Here is a 25,627-nt window from a genome sequence, read left to right on the forward strand (position 1 = left end):
AATGAGAAGAAGAGATTTTTAACCTAAGCAGACAACTATGTATAAGGCTTTGAAAACAAGTTCTCAGGTACCAAAATACCATTGATAATTTATTCTGACCACAAGTCCAAGGAGTATATTTGGTTCAGTTTCCCTAACACAACAAAAACCTCAGAGCTGTTATACACTTAAAGTCACCAGAACAACAGAATAATCTACCTTATGGTGTTACTAAGTATAGTCATGCTTCAGGCAAATAGTTGAAACACATCGCCAAACTCAATTATTCTGGGAAACATTAATAAGTATAAAATGATTATTTAAAAATATTACTTATCATCTATTCAGAACCAAAAAGAAATCAATAAAATGAAATCAGTGACTAAGCTTTAAAATTCTATCTCAGTTTAAATAGCATAAAAAAAGTAGTGTATACATATTCATGAAAATCATCAGTTGAGGGTTAGAAACTATAATCTACATGCCAAAGAGCAATTTTTTTCAGCTTTTTATAAAAATCTTCTCTCTAAACATATTTACCATGTGTGTAAAATCAATTTCCTGAATTATAAGAGGAGACTTGATCTTTACAAATATATGCCCAAAGTTAGACTAATGGCTATTCTCTCAAATTGTTTGTTTTCAACCTAGCATAACATAACTAGAACTTGTGTGCAATGACTTCATGACTAACCAGACAAGGATTATCATTTTTAAAAATTAACTATCTGGTTTCTTTAGGGAAAATGATGTTTCAATATGTCCTTATGTTTCAAAAATATACACAGATACAAAAGGTAAAGACATGTTAAGTACACAAAGAAAAAGTAGAGAAAGTGCCATTTAGGGATGATAATCCTTACTCTCTCATTAATAACCATATTCTAAAACTTTGACAATCCATATAATTATAAACTGTTAATTTTATTAAATAGAGCATGAACATAATTAATACCATCCCAAGAAACTAGGTGGTCCTGTAACTTTGGACCTTTCTACCTCTGGAAAACTGATCAGAAAATCTGGCTAACATCCCAAAGAAACTAAATGGATTTTATTGGATGGCCTTCAGCTAATTTCTATAGTCTTGAACATACACCAAAACCACATACTCTAACTGAATTAACTGTGTTGGCATTGTTTAGAGTGAGAGGTCCAAGAAATGGTGTTCACAGTGTTATTTTACTATTACACTGTACAGCATTCAGCTTCAAAAAAATGAAAAATCGCTATTTTAAACTGTTTAAAACGGTTATATGTTAAAACAAGCAAGAAATAACCTGTGAGGCTTCCCTGGTGGCTCAGACCGGTAAAGACTCTGCCTTCAAGAGAGACCTGGGGGACCTGAATTCGATCCCTGGGTTGGGAAGATCCTCTGGAGATGGGCATGGCAACCCACTCCAGTATTCTTGCCTGGAGAATCTCATGGACAGGGGAGCCTGGCGAGCTACAATCCACAGGGTCACAAAGAGTCAAACACGACTGAGTAACTTAACCCTTTTCACTTTCAGCCGTATTTTGAACAGGTCTTAAAATGCTAAGATAACTGAGTTTGTCCTATTTCTTTAATTTCTGCTTTTCCTCTTACTTCATTTGCTGTTTTGGATATTTGTTTGACTACTATTTAATACACTGAATTCAGTTAGGTCTATAAAAAAATGGCACAGATCCATACACTGGACAAAACCTTGAAGGCATTAGGAAAAATAAACTAAGTACCCCAGACAGCCTCAATAAAACCAAAACATGCCTTTCACCCAGGAAAACAAATGATTTTCAGTTATATCCTGTTTGTCATTTGTGGTTACATTAAACAATAATTAAATTATATGCTCCAGGAAACAGGTAGGGGTGGATAAGCGAAATACAAAAAGCCCCTGTGGTCCTTGTTTGTTCAGATTATAGATCAGCATTCTTCAGGAGGTGCTTTTCTTTTATTATAGAAACAATAATTGAGTTAAAGACACTTGTGATTTTAGGGGTACTGTGATGTATAAAAACATTAAATGCTTCCTTTTTCTATAGAATTTTACTTTAAAGGAGCAACAGCCAACAATCCAGTTAAACTGGATCATGGCATTTTCAGCTGAAGTCTTCCACCACTTTATTTTGCTTTTAGCACAAAATATGAGCAATGGTAGTGATCACAGTTAGCAGTGGAGTTGGTAGCAGTCACAGTAATCTAACGAAACCTACAAGGCCGCAGTTAGACCCGCCCCAGTCTCTTGCCCGCACATCCCACCAGTCCACCTCCACTCCAGTCACACAAGTCTTACTGCGGAGCCCCTGAACGGAACTCTTTGAGGGTTTTCACATATTGTCCCTTCTGTATTAAATAGCTAACTCCTGCTTACCACAGTCTGTGTGTTAGTCGCTCAGTCATGTCCGACTCTTTGAGACACCATGGACTGTAGCCCACCAAGCTACTCTGTCCATGGGATTCTCCAGGCAAGATTACTGGAGTGGGTTGCCATGCCCTCCTCCAGGGGATCTTCCTGGTCCAGGTCTCCCAGGTCTCTCTTAAAGGCAGATTCTTTACCATCTGAGCCACCAGAGAAGCCCCATTACCAGTCTAGCCTTAAATGAATGCCACATCTGCCAAGAGATTCTCATCTCTAGTCACAATTTTTTTTGTGTGTTAGTTCTAAAACTAACATCACTATTTCCCATCACTTCATGGGAAATAGATGGGGAAACAGTGGAAACAGTGTCAGACTTTATTTTTGGGGACTCCAAAATCACTGCAGATGGTGACTGCAGCCATGAAATTAAAAGACGCTTACTCCTTGGAAGAAAAGTTATGACCAACCTAGACAGCATATTTAAAACCAGAGACATTACTTTGCCAACAAACGTCCGTCTAGTCGAGGCTATGGTTTTACCTGTGGTCATGTATGGATGTGAGATTTGGACTGTGAAGAAGGCTGAGCGCTGAAGAATTGATGCTTTTGAAGTGTGGTGTTGGAGAAGACTCTTGAGAGTCCCTTGGACTGCAAGGAGATCCAACCAGTCCATTCTGAAGGAGATCAGCCCTGGGATTTCTTTGGAGAGAATGATGCTAAAGCTGAAGCTCCAGTACTTTGGCCACCTCATGCGAAGAGTTGACTCATTGGAAAAGACTCTGATGCTGGGAGGGATTGGGGGCAGGAGGAGAAGGGGAAGACAGAGGATGAGATGGCTGGATGGCATCACTGACTTGATGGACGTGAATTTGAGTCAACTCTGAGAGTTGGTGATGGACAGGGAGGCCTGGCGTGCTGCGATTCATGGGGTCGCAAGGAGTCGGACACGACTGAGCAACTGAACTGAACTGAACTGAAAGACATTCATGAACTAAGGAACTAATGAAAGACTAACTTTCCTACTTATAAATTCCTTACTATTCTCAGCACGGTATATAGCATGAATTATTTTTCAACAAGAGTTGGGAAGAAGGGAAAAAGTTTCTTCCATTACTGTCTACTGCCCTGATGTACCTTCTGGAGATCTCTGTCTCTGAGGTAGCTTGGTTCTGTGAAATACTTCAGTCTCCTTAAAGAAATCAAGCCTGACAATGAAGCCTTGAAATTTTAGAGTGAAATGTGCACATGAATGGAGGGTGGAAGAAGGGTTCTCTATCCAATTAATTCTTTATTTCACCTTTTAGCTATCTCTTCCATGTGTTTGGCATGTATCATTACATCTGAGTTGAGATATTCAATACACTGAAGTATGGCTCACAATCTAGCATGGATAATTATAATAAGCATATCCAATCTCTTCCTTTAGTTTCATAAGGAAATTTTCTTTCTTTTCATGCCAATAAAACAATCTTCCCATTGTGCACTGAGCAACTCCACACCTACATGGATCTGCCCTACAGATGCCTGGATTTCAGTAGTGTGACTTCACCGTTTATATATGTTCTTTTCAAAATCAGATAAAAGCTCTGGGGGTAAAAATATTAGAATATGTGGCATTTTGCATCTGTAAGTTATGGGCTGAAAGTGCTGTAAGGTAAATGTGCCCTTATAAAGGGAGAGAAAAATGACAGAAAACTGCTAATTACCTTCCCAAGGAGACTTCCTTCTGACCTTAGGTATAAGCCTTCTGTCAAACTTAAAATCTTTTCTTAGAAAAGTATTCAGTAGTAGAAATCATAATGAATCAAGGAGCACCTACAGTCAATGAGTTACATAATCTTAGGACAAAGTATTAAGCCATAGGTCTCCCTAGTTTTATTTATAAAATGAGAAGGAAAGTCATAGGTTTATTTTAAAGGATTAAGGTACATATTATTCTCTCTAGAACATGGAGGGCACTCAATCATTGTTAGTGTTGTGACTGTTTATAACAGAAAACATTCTGATATAGTCCTTGTGGGGTTTAATACTTTTTAGGCAAATTTAGGAGATAGGGCAGATTTAGCAGAAAGGAATGACATCTCCTCTTAAGGTCAACCAGGATTGCCTGAGTCAGTTAATAAGAGATACGAACTTCCACTTTACAAGCTATACTTTCATTAGGCTCATTTCTTCTAAAATTCAGTCTATACTCAGTATGTTTCATCAGATTATACAACAGGTTATAGGGCTATACTAAGGACTGATCATCATAAAAATATGAACAAATTAATCTTTAATTTTTTTCTTGGTTGGAATCTGAAAATTTGTTAGGCTGGCTTACATTAGACATTTAATTCAGGAGATTATATTCATTCCTTGGAGAAAGTATGTCCTCAGGCCACTAGTTTGGGCTAGTCGGTGCTCCTTGTCTGGCACTGATTCCAAAACTATTCAGCATTTCCTGATCAACTCTGCAATTTTTATACAGAATTTCTGGTAGACTTAAGTACTAAGGACTAGATTCCATATATTGATAGATTGTACCTACACTTATTTCACTAGGGAATTATAGTTGAGATGGCTAATGTTCCCAATGAGGAAAGTTTAGGTACAATAAAGCAAATTTCTGATGTTCAGAGGAGACACAGGTCTATATATAGTCTGCCCCACAGGCCACAGATAAGGAGGATGGCAATACTAGTGGGCATTTTCTATTTTGCAACTTAGTAAGAGATTTATTTTTAGATAATAAGTTTGTGATAATCAGTCTCTAATACACACCCCACAATGATATCCGCACTTCCCAATATGCACAGTCTTGTATGATTCCCTCCTCTGGAGTGAGGGCTGGACATACGGACTTGATTCAAACCAACAGAATAAGAAAGAATCAATGGAGTGTCACTTTTCAGATTAGATTACAAAAGCACTGTGCTTTCGATCCTGAGTGCCATGTGGTGAGGCAGCCCTGTGGAGAAGCCCACGTGCAGGTGACTGAGACCTACTAATAACCAGGGGGGTGTGAGAGCAGAATCCACTTCCACATCAAGTCTTCAGATTCGACTGCAGAGGACAGTCTACCGAGGTCAGACAGCTTGACTGAAATCAGATGAAAGACCTTGAGTCAAAGGAACCTGGTTAAACTGTGCCTACATTTCTGACCCACAGAAACTGTGAGAGAGTAAATGTTTGTTAATTAAGGTCACTACATTTTGGGGTAACTTGTTATGCAGCAAACATGGTACAATATGTAAGACAATGTTCAGCTTAGTAATAAGAAGTCATGATCGTTTATCTAGTCACTTATTTATCTATTCAACATTCTATAAATGTCTGCCTTTTATCAAGACTGCATCATGATTTGGGAAGACCTCACATGGGGCTGTAGAGCCTCCACAGAACAAAAGAGAAGGATACATAAACCAGAATTCAGAGAAAAACAAGCAGGAAAAGCTTCCTGGGGAAAAATTACATCATGGGTGAAGGCCATGAGGCAGACAGTACTATCGCATTTGAGAAACTACAGAAAGTAAAGCTGGCCTGAAGAGGGCATGGTTATAGAGTGCAGAGCTCTTTGGCCAGGGTACCAGTTAAGATAGATTTGTGTTACCTGAGTCCACGTTCACCTCCATGTACCTGTGCTCCCCCTTCATAGCAATGTTAATGAGAACCATTTAAATATCCCCTCTATGCCCCAGTTCTTTCTTCTGGAAAATAAGGATAACAGTACACATTTCAAAAGGTTGTTAAGGGCATTTAAAGCTATGGCACCTAACACAAAATAAGTGCTGAAAATTGCTGGCTGTTATTATTGCCATTTTTGTTATTTTTATTAGTACTACTAGTAAGATGTGAGAGATCTTATGAGACATACCAAGGAATTTTCATACTACTTTAGAAGCAATGGAAAACCGAGAAACAGATTTGACTGGGGCATAATATCATAAGATAACAGTTTATAATCATCATTCAAACAGCCCCATAAAGAATAAATCTGCGAAGAGTAACATTGAAGGCTGGTGGGGAGCTAACAGACTGTTACAATAATCTGGACAAGAGTTATGGTGCATAGAACAGTGGCAGTGGTAATCAACAGCAAAGGAACATAGGAAGGATAAATGAGAGGTAGAATTCAAATGCTTTGGAACTTGATTTGCTTCGCGAGTGAGATAGAGAATGAGTCAGACCTCACACAAGCTTTAGATAACTAAGTAAATGATACACATTTTCAGAAACTGATACCCCCAGTAGATGGAGGACTGGCTGGAAAAAGAATCTGTGAATGTGAAATATCATTGATATTTAAAGGACTTCTGATTGAATATACAGATCTGACATTCAGCTAAGTGATTAAACTCAGGGCTACAGAATATTTTGTGTCCCTACCAAACAAAAGATCCATGAAGCCATCAACTTTTTAAAAAAAGAAATATGTACATCCTTGTCTCGTTCCTGACTTTAGGGGAAATGCCTTCAATTTTTCACCATTGAGGATAATGTTTGCTATGGGTCTGTCATATATAGCTTTTATTATGTTGAGATATGTTCCTTCTATTCCTGCTTTCTGGAGAGGTTTTATCATAAATGGATGTTGAATTTTGTCAAAGGCTTTCTCTGAATCTATTGAGCTAATCATATGGCTTTTATTTTTCAATTCCACTTTCACCACTACTATTCAACATAGTTCTGGAAGTTTTGGCCAAAGCAATCAGAGCAGAAAAAGAAATAAAAGGAATCCAAATTGGAAAAGAAGAAGTAAAACTCTCACTGTGTGCAGATGACATGATCCTCTACATAGAAAACCCTAAAGACTCCACCAGAAAATTATTAGAGCTAATCAATGAATATAGTAAAGTTGCAGGATATAAAATCAACACACAGAAATCCCTTGCATTCCTATACACTAATAAACAGAAAGTAGAAAAAGAAATTAAGGAAACAATTCCATTCACCATTGCAACGAAAAGAATAAAATACTTAGGGATATATCTACCTAAAGAAACTAAAGATCTGTATATAGAAAACTACAAAACACTGGTGAAAGAAATCAAAGAGGACACTAATAGATGGAGAAATATACCATATTCATGGATCGGAAGAATCAATATAGTGAAAATGAGTTTACTACCCAAAGCAATCTACAGATTCAATGCAATCCCTATCAAGCTACCAGTGGTATTTTTCACAGAGCTAGAACAAATAATTTCACAATTTGTATGGAAATACAAAAAACCTCGAATAGCCAAAGCAATCTTGAACAAAAAGAAGACTGGAACTGGAGGAATCAACCTGCCTGACTTCAGCCTATACTACAAAGCCACAGTCATCAAGACAGTATGGTACTGGCACAAAGACAGAAATATAGATCAATGGAACAAAACAGAAAGCCCAGAGATAAATCCACACACCTATGGACACCTTATCATCAACAAAGGAGGCAAGAATATACAATGGATTAAAGACAGTCTCTCTAACAAGTGGTGCTGGGAAAACTGGTCAACCACTTGTAAAAGAATGAAACTAGATCACTTTCTAACACCACACACAAAAATAAACTCAAAATGGATTAAAGATCTAAACGTAAGACCAGAAACTATAAAACTCCTAGAGGAGAACATAGGCAAAACACTCTCCGACATACATCACAGCAGGATCCTCTATGACCCACCTCCCAGAATTCTGGAAATAAAAGCAAAAATAAACAAATGGGACCTAATTAAAATTAAAAGCATCTGCACAACAAAGCAAACTATAAGCAAGGTGAAAAGACAGCCTTTAGAATGGGAGAAAATAATAGCAAATGAAGCAACTGACAAACAACTAATCTCAAAAATATAAAAGCAACTCCTGCAGCTCAATTCCAGAAAAATAAATGACCCAATCAAAAAATGAACCAAAGAACTAAACAGACATTTCTCCAAAGAAAACATACAGATGGCTAACAAACACATGAAAAGATGCTCAACATCACTCATTATCAGAGAAATGCAAATCAAAACCACAATGAGGTACCATTTCACACCAGTCAGAATGGCTGCAATCCAAAAGTCTACAAGCAATAAATGCTAGAGAGGGTGTGGAGAAAAGGGAACCCTCTTGCACTGTTGGTGGGAATGCAAACTAATATAGCCACTATGGAGAACAGTGTGGAGATTCCTTAAAAAACTGCAAATAGAACTGCCTTATGACCCAGCAATCCCACTGCTGGGCATACACACAGAGGAAACCAGAATTGAAAGAGACACGTGTACCCCAATGTTCATCACACCACTGTTTATAATAGCCAGGACGTGGAAGCAACCTAGATGTCCATCAGCAGATGAATGGATAAGAAAGCTGTGGTACATATACACAATGGAGTATTACTCAGCCATCAAAGAGAATACATTTGAATCAGTTCTAATGAGGTGGATGAAACTGGAGCCGATTATACAGAGTGAAGTAAGCCAGAAAGAAAAACACCAATACAGTATACTAACACATATATATGGAATTTAGAAAGATGGTAATGATAACCCTGTATGCGAGACAGCAAAAGAGACACAGATGTACAGAATAGACTTTTTGGCTCTGTGGGAGAGGGAGAGGGCAGGATGATTTGGGAGAATGGCATTGAAACATGTATAATATCATATAAGAAACGAATCGCCAGTCTAGGTTCGATGCAGGATACAGGGTGCTTGGGGCTGGTGCACTGGGATAACCCAGAGGGATGGTATGGGGAGGAAGGTGGGAGGGGGGTTCAGGAGTGGGAACTTATGTACACCTGTGGTGGATTCATGTTGATGTATGGCAAAACCAATATAGTATTGTAAAGTGAAAAAAAAAAGAAATATGTACAAAAATCTAAAAATCATCAGTAGAATCTTGAATCCTGCAAAAGAAACTTGGAAGAAGAAACCAAAAATGAAACAGGTTAATAGGAAAGACAAGATGTTACAGAATCCACTGGATAAGATTCCTTCTAGGAAAAAGAAGAGTATCATACAAGAGAGTCAAGGGGTACAATAGATAAGGTAAGAGCCCAATAAAGGTCTTACAGATTTCCCACAGAACGGTCAGTCGCTAAGGACCTCACTGAGAGCAGTTCCCATGGAAGGTGGGGTAGAAGCCAGGGTGTGATGATTGAGGAACAAGAAGATAAATGATCCTAAAATTATGCAAGATTACTACAGGGTAACCTTGCTTTTAGAACTACTATTTTGTTTTTGTTTTAATGGAAGGAACATGTATCAGTGGGGAAGGAAGAGAAAAGCAAAATGAAAGCTAAGGAGAGGAAATAGTTTTAATGAAAAGGTGGCTACAGAAGCAAGGTTCTTGAAAGATCTAGTGCTTGGAAGATAAGAATGTTCTCATATTTGAGTATGTAATTACACTCTAAAGCTAGAGGCAAGATCACATCTAAGAGTGGAGGTACTAATGGTTGGGTTAGACCAGTGATTCTCAACTGGAGGGTGAATTTGCCCCACTCCAGGCAACCTTTAGCAATGTTTGAGAACATTTTTCTTGCTACAACCAGAGGGTATAACACTGTCATCTAGTGGGTAGAAGACAGGTACGCTTCTAAACTGTACAAGGTATAGGAAAGTTCCTCACAATATATAGTCCAAAATGCTATAGTGCTGACATTAAGAAACCTGGGTTAGACATTTAAGGAGAGGAAAAAGTTTAAAATATCCACTGAGGAGAACAAGGAGCTGACGATGGAATCATGGTAGACTTACTTTACAATATTCAGTGCTCACTGCAAAATGAAAACCATCATTTTTAAATGACAATAATCTGCACTTCTGTGTAATTTTCTCTAGCAGTATTAAGATGAAATATAGGCTCAGAGAAGTGAAAAGTTAAATTGACAACATAAACAAGGTTTTACAAAACAGGTCTTAATAGAAGGACAAGAGAATCAGAGATACTGATAAAAGAGTCATGATCCACTAAAGTGAAGGATCATGGTATCCAAGTAAAGAAATGTATGAAACAAAAGGTAGCTGAAAGAGAGAAGATAGCAGGCTTTGAGTTTTCTATGAAATTTTAATATGTGCATTGAGAGTAATTGAGGAAAAGTAAAGAAAGATAAAACATTGCAGCCAGAAGTTAAAAAATAGCCTTAGTATTTCTTTTTCAGCACAGTTAGGATGACAGCAACTCGTATCCACATGAGACCCAACAGGCAGACAGATGAAGAGTGCTGAAAATAATGGACACTGGAACTGAGGATAGGACCTGAGAAGCTAGGTGATGGGGAAAAAATCACACAGTGCCAGTTATACACCACTGTGTGTATACCTAAATGTCATGTCATATCTTTATTTAAACAATGATTCAAAAAGATACATGGGCCCCAATGTTCACTGTAGCACTATATACAATAGCCAGGACATGAGAGAAACCTAAATGTCCACCAAAGGAAGAATGGATAAAAAAGATGTGGTACATACAGAAAACAGAATATTCCTCAGCCATAAATAATAAAATAATGCCATTTGCAATGATCTGGATGGATCTAGAGATTGTTACACTGAGTGAAGTAAGTCAGATACAGAAAGACAAGTATCATATGATATCACTCATACATGGAATCTAAAAAAAAACGCTACAAATGGTCTTAACAAAACAGAAATGAGTCACAGATGTAGAAAACAAACTCATGGTTACCAGAGGGGAAAGAGGGGCACAGATAAATTGGAGACTGGAATTGACAATACACACTATTATTTAAAAAAAAAAATAGCACTAAGTCATGTCCAACTGTTGCAGTCCCATGAACTGTAGCCTGCCAGGCTCCTCTGTCCATGGGATTCTCCAAGCAAGAATACTGGAGTGGGTTGCTATTTCCTTCTCCAAGGGAACTTCCTGACCCAGGAATTGAACCAGGTCTCTCTTGCACTGCAGGCAGATGCTTTACAGACTGAGATACATGGGAAGCCCTACTATAAATAAAACAGATAACTAATAAGAACCTACCATATAGCATAAGGAACTCTACTCGATAATCTGTAATGACTTATATGAGAAAAGAATCTTGAAAAGAGTATATATACATATCTGTATAACTGATCCACTTTGCTGTACAGCAGAAACACAACATTGTAAATAAACTATACACCAATAAAAATCAAAACAACAAAACAACAAGCAATGAATAAATAGAAATTTCTGTTAAAACAGAGCTGGGAGACCAGAATGGGGAGATCTCACCACCTGCTACTACCGTCTGTTCTACAAGAGCAAGCACTCATCTTTCCTGGAGAGGGCTCAGTAAATGGAAAACCACGGTCTGTCTGTTCACTCTAGCCCTCCCAACTTCCTTTTCCCTTCTATAAAAGTGTTCTTCCCTGGCTACGGGGGTACTTACTTGTGGCTTGTCATGGTTGCAGACCACAAATTTCACTTCTCTGTTTACCCCACAGAAACCTATCTTTTCTGAAGAAAGATATGGCAGTCTGTTTTAGGTCAATAATTACCAAACATATACAGGAAAAGCAGGAACAAAGAGAGACTACCACAACAATTTTTAACAAAAAGGACTCTTTGTACTATCTAACACTGAGAAGATCAAGGGATAAATCACATAGGATCCAACAGCTGGGTGCTCAACAAGAGTATTGAACCCATTTTTAGAACCCAGCTTTCTAAACCAAGGGTTGAGAGCCAAAGTTCCAGTCACAGTCTTTCAGGGTCCCATCCCATTGGTTTCTGCACTGAGTGAGTAGAGCATGAATGAAATTATCCCAGAGTAGAAGATTATTTTTCAGGCAAAATGTTGCCAATATCCAAACTATTGCCTCAGAAGGTCAGACAATGGTAAGTTATCTACACTTAAATATCCCCCAGGACACAGCAATGGAATTAGGGCACAGAATTTTTTTTTTAATTTTTATTTTTACTTTATTTTACTTTACTATACTGTATTGGTTTTGCCATACATTGACATGAATCCACCACGGGTGTACATGAGTTCCCAAACATGAACCCCCCTCCCACCTCCCACCCCATATCATCTCTCTGGATCATCCCCGTGCACAGCCCCAAGCATCCTGTATCCTGCATCAAACATAGACTGGCGGATTCGTTTCTTACATGATAGTATACATGTTTCAATGCCATTCTCCCAAATCATCCCACCCTCTCCCTCAGAGTCCAAAAGTCTGCTCTACACATCTGAGGGCACAGAATTTAGAAACAGATTCTTAGCAGTGAATTCAAGACACAAAACAAAGAACAAGATGCTAAAATTTCCAGCAACAGAAGTAGAATACCTAGAGTCTACAGATAGAAGCAACATGGAAAAGAAGAATGTAGTATATAACCTTCAAACTCAAGAGACAGCCAGATAGCTGCCATTTCTTTTCAGCTTTAAATTGTTGCTCCAAAAGCTACTGGTAGAATTTAGCACTGACTGCCATCAAAACCACCGAGGGGAGCTTGTTGAAAACTGACATTCTAGAACTTATCCCAGATGATTCACTAAATGTTTACACATTTCAGAAATCTATGTATTTAGCAGTTCATGGATTTAACACAGGACTGAAATTTGGAAACTAGTAGTATTTACTACTTGGACATGCAGTCAATGAACATGAAATTGGGCAAACTCTAGGATATAGTGAGGGACAGTGAGCCCTGGCATGCTGCAATCCGTGAGGTCTCAAAGAGTGAGACAAGACTTAGTGACACAACAAAAACAAGGATTTACTACTTAATATTGTCACACCTTCATCTCAACTCATCAAGTCTATTTTAGTTCCTATTCATTGAAAACTTATGATATGGCAGATGCTTTTCTAAGTGCATTAAAATACAATTTTAAAGTTCAACTGCCCCAACAACTTTACAATGAAGATATCATTAACATTTTCAATTTAAGGTAAGAAAATTAGGCAATACAACAGACATCTAAGCACCAGCAGCCTGATACCAGAGCCTGTTCTCTGTACTGCTACCGTGATAAAACTAGCCTACTAAAATAAACTTGTTCCTTTTACTTTCAACTAGAATTATGTATGTTGCTAAAAAGTCATCATACATTGACCATAAACTTGGGCAGTTATACAATTTAATGAAAACAAGAAAATTGTGGAAAACTTAATACAAATCAGTTTGGCAAGTGAAACATTTCAGAACACAAGATTATCATAAAAATAATGGGTGTCCTTAGGGGTAAAAGTAGTGCATAATTCCTATATAACCCCCTCACACCCACTACTACTTCTGCATTTCCTTAACCCTAATATTAAATATGAGGTTAACTTGGACATTGACCAGTTCAGAAAAAGGAGGTGGCAGCAAGAAATACACATTCACCTCTTCAGTATCATAATTATCCTATCTTTTGCAAATGTGTTTATCTCTTTTTTTCTCTCAATCTATTTTCTTCATGTTTTCAATGAATTTTAGTTAAGTATGTAGAATGCACTAGACACTGTGGCTCTCAAGACAAGTGTCAAGCTCACAGGGGCCCAAGTGTACCAGGGCAGGGGGGTTTCCTAAAGAAGTCACACTGACTCTGAATTTTAAAGGAGAAATAGAACTCAGAGGATGAAGTTAGGGAGGAAGACCAGAAGAGAGTAGATGAAAGGAATGGACTGTATCTCAAGTCAAAAGTGTAGGAAAAACAAAGAATTTCGTTAAAGTAAAATAAGAAAATTAGCTTGAAAGCATTTTCATGCCTTCTAAGAGAAGCCATCTTTGTACAATTAAAGTATGTGGCAATCTAATATCATTTATCAAACTGGATCTTTGAATACTTACATTTAATTCCGTTTTTAGCATTTCTTCAAGACAACGACCTACATGTTCTTCATCTTCTTTTGTGTCCATAACTACACAAACTTGTTGTGAAATTCTTTCTGAAATAAAAAAGAGATTAAATTTTAAGCTTCAAACAGACTATGAAACAAAACCCTAGTACACTGAAACCTATACTTACCTGCTATTCATAAGTACTGAATAGGGGCTTGTGGGCTTTGGGCCAAGTGAAGTGACCTGAACTACACAGAGATATTCTTGACTCATTAACCAATGTATTTAACATTTTGTGGGTAGATAACTGGGACATCATGTAAACAACAGAAATAAGAGATCTTCAGAAACATCTCAAGAGAGTTACTGGAGGCGACAGCTCTTTTGCTCAAGACTTCAGTCCTTCTGCATTTACAAGGAATCGCCCCAGGATCTGGTGGAATCCCTTCTCTCAAGCAGATCCTCTCTTTAGGCCATCAGATACCTCCCGCATACAGTTCATTGTGCCATCTGGTACCTGGATGACACACAGCATTTTCCTTGCCATTCCTTTAGGTTCAGTCAATTCAATTACATTCCTGCCTCTTTAACTATTATCGCACGTTAAAATAGCCAAAAATAGATATTTTCCAAATATGGAAGGCTGGAAATTATACAATTTAAAATCATAAGCTGTATGACATAGAGAAAGTCACCTTGGTAAACCTTAGATACACTCTCACAAAATATACACAGTCCTCCTTTATAGCAGATATAAAATACTAAGAAAAGGCTTTATTACTACCAATTTAAGATAATATTTCATGGTATTATGTCAAGGACTTTTTAAAAAAGCCTAATTTTAAATAGGAGTCCCAAATCAAAGTAGGTTTAACACTTGACCCAGCTGCTTCTTATACTGGTAACTCCATATAACAGGCTTTCTATAAACACTATTCTAGCAATAGTTAATAATTCGTCCAAACAAAGCTGAGAATGAGAAACCATTTAAAATAATGTCACCAGTTAATGGTATTCCTATTACTATCCACTTCCCACTTATCAAGAGAATTATATGTTCCAAGAGTCATACCCTATATTCACATCAATTCTCATGATGATCCTGCAAACAGTATTACTGTGGATCTATATAACAGATTAAGGAAACTTTACTTCAAAGAAACAAAGTAACTTGCCCAAGATCACAGGGTTATGATTAGAAGAAAAAGAATCCAAATCTGAAGAAATTAAGCACACAAACACACAGCTATTCTACAGCACTAAAATGAAGAGAGTTATCTGACATAAACTGAACATCAAGGATTTTCCTATGAAAGTTCCCAATGTTTCATAGTCATTATCCCATTTAATGGCTCAAAATAAATATGGATTATTAGCTAAGTATTGTAATTCCTGTTTTTACTCATCACAAGGTACTTAGACTCAGGTCTTTCCAAAGCTTTTGCTTTTTCTATCATGCTGTCTACCTTATCATAATTATAATTATTATAATTATAAATATTACAGATTAATATTATAAATATCATAATTGTAATTGTAATTATTTTATAATAACATAATTATAAAAATAATAAGAATGTTTCACATTCCTTCACATTCACTCTTTTACATCCTACAAATTCAAGAAAACTAATACAGGCATAGTAATTTAAATGGATTGAGAAGATACTACTATACTGAAAATGGAACTGCTATAATTATAATATCTTAAAATCATTTTACCCTTTTAAGACTGTGTTCACCCATCAGTAAGGCTCCTACCAAGTTGAAAATGTCTATACTTTTAAGTTACTTGAGCCAAGACATGGAAGCAACCTAAATGTCCATCAACAGAGGAATGGATAAAGAAGGTGTGGTACATATATACAATGGAGTATTACTCAGCCATTAAAAAGAATGAAATAAAGCCATTTGCAGCAATGGTAAATAGACCTATGAACTGTCATAACGAGTGAAGGAAGTTAGACAGAAAAGGAGAAATATTGTTTGACATCCCATATGTGTGGCATCTAAAAAAAATGATACAAATGAACTTATTTACAAAACAGAAACAGACTCACAGAACAAATTTACATTTGCTAGGGGAATGGAGGGAAGGGGTAGTTAGGGAGTTGGGGATGGACACATACACACTGCTATATTTAAAATGGATCACCAACAAGGACCTACTGTATAGCACATGGATCTGTGCTCAATGTAATGTGGGAGGCTGGAAGAGAGCAGTATTTGGGGGAGAACTGGATACCTTTGTATGTATGGCTGAACCCCTTCACTGTTCACTTGAATCACAACATTGTTAGTCAGCTGCACCCCAACACAAAATAAAAAGTTTTAAATACAGGAGCCTAATTAACTATAAATAAGAACACAAATGAATGGTCAAGATAGTAAGTATTATGGAACATCACTGCAATTAGAAAGATAACCTGGTTGACAATATTAGATAATTCTTTAACATGAGCTAGGAGTTCACTCTTGAAAGGTGAGTAAGTTTTGCTTAGTGGAAGCAAGGGGCTTTGAAAGCTATGAAGGGAAACAACATTTTTTTTAAAACAATGTTTTGGGGATAGAAAGATTATAAGCATGAAGTTACTGTGATAAGATACAAGATTTTGATAAGATACAATAAGCACTCAAAAAAACATGGAATGATTCAGCAATGAATGCTGTGAAGCCAGAACGTAATGCTTGCATGCTGTTCTGAACACTTGGAGTGTCCTGAAAGCTTTAGATCAGAAGGTTATAGTTATTGCTTGTAACTATAATATAAGCAATAGCTTTTGAAAACCAAGTTAATTCAAATATGTGTTATAGTCTCTCAAATATTTGGAGAAATATTTGGACATTATAACATCCTAGTAAAAGTCTGATTATATTTCCAAATGTTTCTTTCACATACCAAAAATTTATAATAAAAAATCTAATGTGTAAGCATCAAGTAACTCACTACATATCAGTTCAGTTCAGTTCAGTCGCTCAGTCATGTCCGACTCTTTGTGATCCCATGAATCGCAGCACGCCAGGCCTCCCTGTCCATCACCACTCCCGGAGTTCACTCAGACTCACGTCCATTGAGTCAGTGATGCCATCTAGCCATCTCATCCTCTGTTGTCCCGCTCTCCCCCTGCCCCTAATCCCTCCCAGCATCAGAGTCTTTACCAATGAGTCAACTCTTCACATGAGGTGGCCAAAGTACTGGAGTTTCAGCTTTAGCTTCATTCCTTCCAAAGAAATCCCAGGGGTGATCTCCTTCAGAATGGACTGGTTGGATCTCCTTGCAGTCCAAGGGACTCGCAGGAGTCTTCTCCAACACCACAGTTCAAAAGCATCAATTCTTCGGTGCTCAGCTTTCTTCACAGTCTAACTCTCACACCCATACATGACCACAGGAAAAACCATAGCCTTGACTAGATGGACCTTAGTTGGCAAAGTAATATCTCTGCTTTTGAATATGCTATCTAGGTTGGTCATAGCTTTCCTTCCAAGGAGTAAGCATCTTTTAATTTCATGGCTGCAATCACCATCTGCAGTGATTGTGGAGCCCCCAAAAATAAAGTCTGACACTGTTTCCACTGTTTTCCCATCTATTTGTTTTCTGAATATTGAGCTTTAAGCCAGCTTTTTCCCCCCCTCCACTTTCACTTTCATCAAGACGCTTTTTAGTTCCTCTTCACTTTCTGCCATAAGGGTGGTGTCATCTGCATACCTGAGCTTATTGATATTTCTCCCAGCAATCTTGATTCCACCTTGTGCTTCTTCCAGCCCAGCGTTTCTCATGATGTATTCTGCATAGAAGTTAAATAAGCAGGGTGACAATATACAGCCTTGACGTACTCCTTTTCCTATTTGGAACCAGTCTGTTGTTCCATGTCCACTTCTAATTGTTGCTTCCTGACCTGCATACAGATTTCTCAAGAGGCAGGTCAGGTGGTGTGGTATTTCCATCTCTTTCAGAATTTTCCACAGTTTACTGTGATCCACACAGTCAAAGGCTTTGGCATAGTCAATAAAGCAGAAATAGATGTTTTTCTGGAACTCTCTTGCTTTTTCTATGATCCAGCAGATGTTGGCAATTTGATCTCTGGTTCCTCTGCCTTTTCTAAAACCAGCTTGAACATCTGGAAGTTCACGGTTCACGTATTGCTCAAGCCTGGCTTGGAGAATTTTGAGCATTATTTTACTAGCATGTGAGATGAGTGCAATTGTGCTGTAGTTTGAGCATTCTTTGGCATTGCCTTTCTTTGGGATTGGAATGAAAACTGACCTTTTCCAGTCCTGTGGCCACTGCTGAGTTTGCCAAATTTGCTGGCATATTGAGGGCAGCACTTTCACAGCATCATCTTTCAGGATTTGAAATAGCTCTACTGGAATTCTATCACCTCCACTAGCTTTGTTCATAGCGATGCTTTCTAAGGCCCACTTGACTTCACATTCCAGGATGTCTTGCTCTAGGTGAGTGATCACACCATCATGATTATCTTGGTCTTGAAGATCTTTTTTGTACAGTTCTTATGTGTATTCTTGCCACCTCTTTTTAATATCTTCTGCTTCTGTTAGCTCCATACCATTTCTGTCCTTTATTGTGCCCATCTTTGCATGAAATGTTCCCTTGGTATCTCTAATTTTCTTGAAGAGATCTCTAGTCTTTCCCATTCTATTGTTTTCCTCTATTTCTTTGCATTGATGCTGAGGAAGGCTTTCTTGTCTCTCCTTGCTATTCTTTGGAACTCTGCATTCACATGGGTATATCTTTCCTTTTCTCCTTTGCTTTTCGCTTCTCTTCATTTCACAGCTATTTGTAAGGCCTTCCCAGACTACATATACATTTAATATGATGGCTCCACTATAATTCTTACTAATTTATAAGATAATACCTAAGCAATACTTTTTATTTTATTTATTTATTTATTTACCATCACCTTCAATTTTATTCATCTCTAAAAGGATGATGGTCAGCATTCCAGGGATGTCCCACGCACTGGCATGAAACAGCAAGGCCTTCTTCTCAATAGCTTCACTACCCCCACTTTGGCACAGCTGCCAAGAACCACATGATGGTAAGAATTACCCACCAAATGCTGCTAGCCATAGTGAAAAAAATAGGGTATCATAAAAAGCATGATACAGGCTTCGTTATGAGATCCTTGGGTCACTGTGGAAGCCTTATACTGTGCAGGGCTGGATGCACTGCAGGCGACTCGGTCCTCAAGCAAAAACCCAATAAAGAAAATTAATGACACCATCATGTAGCAGACGGCATACATTATAATGTGTCTTTCAGGATAACGGAATCTTGTCACATCAATCAAAAAAGTTAAAAAAGTAAACAACCTGGCAGAGAGGCAAATGACTGAAATTAATCCTATGAAATACCGAGCAAATGAAAGTTCTCTCCTGAAGTACATATTTGGACAAGGAGGTGAACAATCATGCATGTGCAAAAAGAACAGCCAAGATCAGGATAGATTTTCAACTCTCGGGGACACCAAAAGCCATAGTCCCTCTGCACTGCCACTGAGGCCCCTTCTGTAGGATCACCAGCTAAATTCAGGTCCACCAGCCGAGGATACGGCTCACCACAATCTGGGAACCTCCATTGCTAAAACTGCCGTCTGTTGGCCATAGTGATTCAGAAGAATGGGCGTGAAGGCAGTGTTATAAGGCAAATCCTGGCACATCCTCAAGGTAATAGGCTCAAAGAAAACAAACTGTGCCCACCTATATGGCCCACAAACATAGTCAAGGGCCACAGACAGAAGACGATCCAACTCGTAGCCATGCTTTCTCGATGGAATGGGATTCAGATGATCAGGCCTACACAATATGTATTTTAGATCTTTGTACACCTGCAGGTCTCAGCTTGAAAGGACTTCTTCTATCTTACTGTTAAGTTCAAACAGAATTACTCTTTGCACCGTCAGAGGTTTGTTAGCTTGGTGTCACAAAAGGTATTTGTTTTTGGTTTCACAATATGGGAAAATGATATCATCTTGCCTCTTCTTTTCATTTTATTACATCGGATACCATGTGGCCAACGTGTCAAGTTGATCAACCACATTCCCAAACAACAGATTCCATCTCAGGAGACTCAGAGCTATTTCTTCCTTTGAGTGAAATATCTGACACCTCGGGGCTGGGCTCCCGGGGGGCCGTGGCGCCGGCGGGGGCAGCCGCAGGTCCCTCAGGTAAACGGAGCCAGCGAGGACCAGCAGCCTGCACCTCAGAGCCTAAACAATACTTTTTAAAACAAAACACAGCATATGCAGATACCCCTTCTTTGTTGCATCACATGTCCTTTACTGAATTCCAAGCTCTATCAAGTGTAAATCAACAATAAATTAAAATTGACATTATCTCCCTTCAAAAATGAAGTACAGTTAGCCCTTGAACATGGGTTTTATCTGCAAAGGCTCCACTTATACACAGTTTTTCAACAGAAAATAATATAGTTCTTGGTACAGTGCTATATAATCCACAGTTGGTTGAACCAAGAGACAAGAAGACCAACTGTAAACTACATGTGGATTTTCAGTTTTGTGGAGGATCAGTGCCTCTAATACCCATGTTGTCCAAAGATCAACTGTATAAATAAATGGAGTAACTCAAAATCTATGATATTAATTTTATGCCATGTGTCAGCTGTTCTAAAAAGAAAGCTTTTTCGGGGGTGGAATCTTTACAATAAATTTTACAATAAATTTGCTCAAAATCACCTGCTTTTTAGACAATAATGACACCTTTAAAATATCAAGGTTTTCAATTATGAATGTATTTCTTTATTTAATATCTTCCTAAGTTTTTCTCAAAGCTTTATAATCTCCAGTACAGAGTCCTTTAGTAATTTTTGCTAAATATCTAAACAACTTTGTTGATGCTATTGCAAACAATATTTTATTACATTTTCTCTTTGTTGATACACAAAAATATACTAAGATTTTTATAGTTTTTGTATTCAGTAACTGTGCTAAATGCACTTATAAATTCTAAGAGTTTACAACTTATTTCCAATTTTTTACATATAAAAACATGTCAATTGTGAATAAAATTTTATCTCCTTTTTTCTAACTCATAATGTTTTAATCTGATAATGCCATCTTTGGAATATTGCTATGTTTATGACAAAAATTAGCCTGTAATTTTCTTCTTCTAAGGTCCTTGTCAGATCTTTACTAAACATTTACACTGCCTTCATAGGATAAATTGGAAAGTTGTTCTCTCTTTTTCTGTTTTCTGGAAAAATGTGTTCAGTCGCTCAGTTGTGTCCAACTTTGCGACCCCATGGACTGCAGCACGCCAGGCCTCCCTGTCCATCACCAACTCCTGGAGTTTACTCAAACTCATGTTCATTGAGTCAGTGATGCCATCCAACCCTCTCATCCTCTGTCATCCCCTTCTCCTCCTGCCTTCAATCTTTCCCAGCATCAGGTCTTTTCAAATGAGTCAGTTCTTCTCATCAGGTGGCCAAAGTATTGGAATCTCAGCTTTAGCATCAGTCCTTAGATGAATATTCAGGACTGATTTCATTTAGGATAGACTGGTTGGATCACCTTGCAGTCCAAGGGACTCTCAAGAGTCTTCTCCAATACCACAGTTCAAAAGCATCAATTCTTCAGCACTCAGCTTTCTTTATAGTCCAACTCTCTCATCCATACATGACTACCAGAAAAACTATAGCCTTGACTAGACGGACCCTTGTTGGCAAAGTAATGTCTGCTTTTTAATATGCTGTCTAGGTCGGTCATAACTTTTCTTCCAAGAACTAAGTGTCTTTTAATTTCATGGCTACAGTCACCATGAAATTGACGTTATTTGACGTAAATTGACGTTATTTCTTCTTTTTAATGGTTTTGTAAAATTCACTGGGAAAAGCCAACTGCTTTTGTAGTAGCATTTTCAGTTAGATTCATGTCTTAAATGTATAGACTACTTTTCCTAGTTGTATTTGCTTATGAATGTGTTCATTTGATCTAAATTTAAGTCATCTAGCATAAAGCTGTAGACTGAATGTTTGTGTTCCCTCCAAAACTCATATTGAAGCTTTAACCCCCAATGTGGTAGTATTAGGAGGCAGGGTCTGTGGGAGGTAAATAGGTTTAGATAAAATCATGAGAGTGAAGTCCCCATGATGAGATTAGTGCCCTCATAAAAAGAGAAAAAGACACCAGATTTTCCTCTCTCATCCATGTAAGGATTCTGCAAGCCCAGACGAGAGCCCTTATCTGGGAAATAAATCTCCTAGCACCTTGATCTTGGACTTCCCAGCTTCCAGAACTGTGAGAAATACACTGTTCTTTAATCCACCCAGGCTACAGTATTTCATTATAGGGCTTCCCTGGTGACTCAGACAGTAAAGAATCTGCCTGCAATTTGGAAAACCCAGGTTCGATTCCAGGGTCCAGAAGATCCCTTGAAGAAAGGAACGGCTATTCACTCCAGTAATCTTGCCTGGAGAATTCCATGGACAAAAGGAGCCTGGGAGGCCATAGTCCATGGGGTCGCAAAGAGTCGAACATGACTGAGCAACTAACACTTTCACTTAATGAATATGACCAACAAAGTGATTTACAACATCTCATTGCAATGTCTATGAGTTGTGTCAATGCTCTTTTCATTTCTGATGATAATTACTGGAGCCTTCAATAATTTTCATGTTGAATTTTGCCAAGGTTTTATCAACTTTATTAACATTTTCAAAAGAAAGTTTTATTGACTCTATCTTAGGCTTATTTTTAAAGTCCTTACTATTTTTTAAATCCTTACTATTTTCTTCAATATCTTCTTCATTCCACTATCTTTGGGTTTAATTCACTGTTCTAATTTCTTACAAAAGACGCTTAAATAGTGGGCTCTCTGCTTTTCCTTTTTTCTAATACAGTCAACCCTTGAACAATACATGTTTAAACTGTGAAAATCCACTTACAGATGGAGTCTTCCCATATATACATTCTACAGTACTACACAACTGTGACTGGTTAAATCTGCAGAGGCAGAACCTCAGACACAGAAGGTCAACTGTAAAGTTATCCATAAATTTTACACTGTGTGGAAGGTGAGGTTCCAGCCCCCATGTTGTTCAAGGATCAAAACTTAAGGCTCTAATAACAGCTTAATCTATACATTAAACTTTGTGATATTTTTCAGTTTAAATTATTTCATTTTCATTTTTGTCACTGTATACATTTCTAATTTCCACTGTGATTTCTCATTTGACTCACGGGTTATTAATTTTTATTGTTTTTATTAGTCTGCTATTGTGCAATGAGTGGTCAAAAATTTAGCAGCCTAAAACACCAACTAATTAATTCACAATTCCATAAGGCAGACAGGAAAGAGAAAGAAAGAGCAAAGGAGAGCATGAGCATGCCCAAGGGGACTCACACATAGAGAAACGATAAAGCAACAGGGGCAAGATGTAAAAAATCAGGGAAATGCTGATCTGCCTGAAACACAGGTGGAAGTTATATGTACTATTCTTACAGCTTTTAAGGGAGTCCCTGGTATCTCCACTGGTTAAGAATCCACCTGCAATGCAGGAGACCCCAGTTCAACCCCTGGGTCAGGAAGATCCCCTGAAGAAGAGACAGGCTGCCCACTCCAGTATTCGTGCGCTTCCCTGGTGGCTCAGCTGGTAAAGAATCTCTCTGCAATACGGAGTCCTGGGATTCTACCCCTGAGTTGGGAAGATCCCCTGGAGAAGGGAACGGCTACCCACTCTAGTATTCCAGCCTGGAAAATTCCTTGGGGTCGCAAAGAGTTGGACACAACCAAGTGACTTTCACTCAATCTGCATAAAAAACAGATGGAAGTTATATATACACTATTCTTACATCTTTTAAGTTTGAAAGTATATTAAAATAAATATTCAAATCCCCAAAACAAACAATACATGATTAAAAATTAATTTATATACATACATATACACATAGTCAGAGGCTTTAAAATTCATCTAAAGTTTTAATTATGTGAGGTGATGGATCTGTTACCTAATCTTATTGTGGTAATCATTTCACAATACATACAATCAACAAATATGATTGTATCTGATATACAACTTAAAATGTTTTATGTCAATTATATCTTTTTTTCACTCACTTTATTTTTTTAATTTAATTTATTTTAATTGGAGGCTAATGACTTTACAATATTGTATTGGTTTCGCCATACATCAAGTAAATTCTCCTCTGTTCATTAAAGATCAACTGAGCAAAACATAAATAAGAGTCTAGATTCAAGACAATGTGACGTAATAATGAAAAAAGTGAATCTTTTATTATGTGGCTTCTGTATTGCCTGCTGGTCTCAGTAATTCTCATTTGTATTCTACACAGAGGTCTGTCCCAGTTGGCCATTTTCTTACAGTTTCTGCAGTCCATATCAATGTCCTTTACCACCAACGATGATTAATTTTCTGCCTGGCTGTGGTCATTTAAAGTCTAAACTAGGTTCAACTGGTTCTCAACCACGGTTGCACGTAAGAAACAACTCTCAGTATCCTTTCTGCCTTGCCTTTATATTTTTAAAATACATGTGTATAACTCAACCAACAAGGTTCTTGCCTCTATTTTTGAAGCTCCAAAAGTGATTCTGATGCTCAGCCAGGGTAAAAATCTCAGCTTACGCACTGCACTAATTTGCTATATTGTGAGATTTATAAAGATTTCTGTATCTTTAAAAATATACAAATTACCTACTATAGTTGGTTAATTCCCCCAAAGTGGTACAAATCTTTTTGAGTATAATCATTTGGGGGTATTTTTTCAGTTTTCTATCATGTGCATATTGTGGTCATTGCTGCTGCTAAGTCACATCAGTCGTGTCCTACTCTGTGCGACCACATAGACGGCGGCCTACCAGGCTCCCATTTCTGGGATTCTCCAGGTAAGAATAATAGAGTGGGTTGCCATTTCCTTCTCCAATTGTGGTCACTGGAGAATGAAAAGGTTAGTGAGAAAAAAAGGTGCTGTGTTACTCATTTCCCTTTGATATTTGGGGTGTGAAACTTTTAAAGAAACCCAAATCCACCCAACTCCTACACTGATCTGCATGACTCACTGGGGTTTACAATTTAGCCATGTCTTGCTCAATACTGTAAAGGCAATACCATAAGAATAAAATGCCATGTTTATATTTCAATTACAGGTATGAGTCACTTCTTGGTGTCTGATATTGGTGAAATTTCTGAGGCAAATGCAGTTTTTCAAAATTTTACACAAATTTTATATCTGAAAAGATTCTACAAATAATATAGTCATATTTTGACAGCATTTTACATGTATGAAATGAGAAAGGGGACTAACAATTTCTATGTAAAGCCATTTTTTTCTATTAATATAAGGAGTCTATTCTGTGCTTAGTCACTTCAGTTGGGTCTGACACTTTGTGATCCCATGGACTGTAGCCCTCCAGTTCCTCTGGCCATGGGATTCTCCAGGCAGGAACACTGGAGTGGGTTCCCATGCCCTCCTCTCCAGGGGATCTTTCTGACCCAGGGATCGAACTCGCATCTTCTGCGTCTCTTGCATTGCAAGTGGATTCTTTACCACTGAGCCATCAGGGAAGCCCAATATAAGGAGTTTATA

The 25,627-nt window shown here is 37.8% G+C and overlaps 1 protein-coding gene across 1 annotated transcript in view; it reads right to left on the reverse strand.

The window, feature by feature from the left end:
- The window catches only part of CRPPA (CDP-L-ribitol pyrophosphorylase A), a 362,731-nt gene that overhangs the window by 191,502 nt on the left and 145,602 nt on the right, over positions 1-25,627 (reverse strand). Inside the window, exon 6 of the mRNA XM_040260600.1 lies at positions 14,058-14,155. Coding sequence (XP_040116534.1) covers positions 14,058-14,155 — 98 coding nt within the window. The remainder of the gene's footprint in view (positions 1-14,057; positions 14,156-25,627) is intronic.

Source organism: Oryx dammah, unplaced genomic scaffold (genome assembly GCF_014754425.2).
Source record: "Oryx dammah isolate SB20612 unplaced genomic scaffold, SCBI_Odam_1.1 HiC_scaffold_18, whole genome shotgun sequence".
NCBI lineage: Eukaryota > Metazoa > Chordata > Mammalia > Artiodactyla > Bovidae > Oryx > Oryx dammah.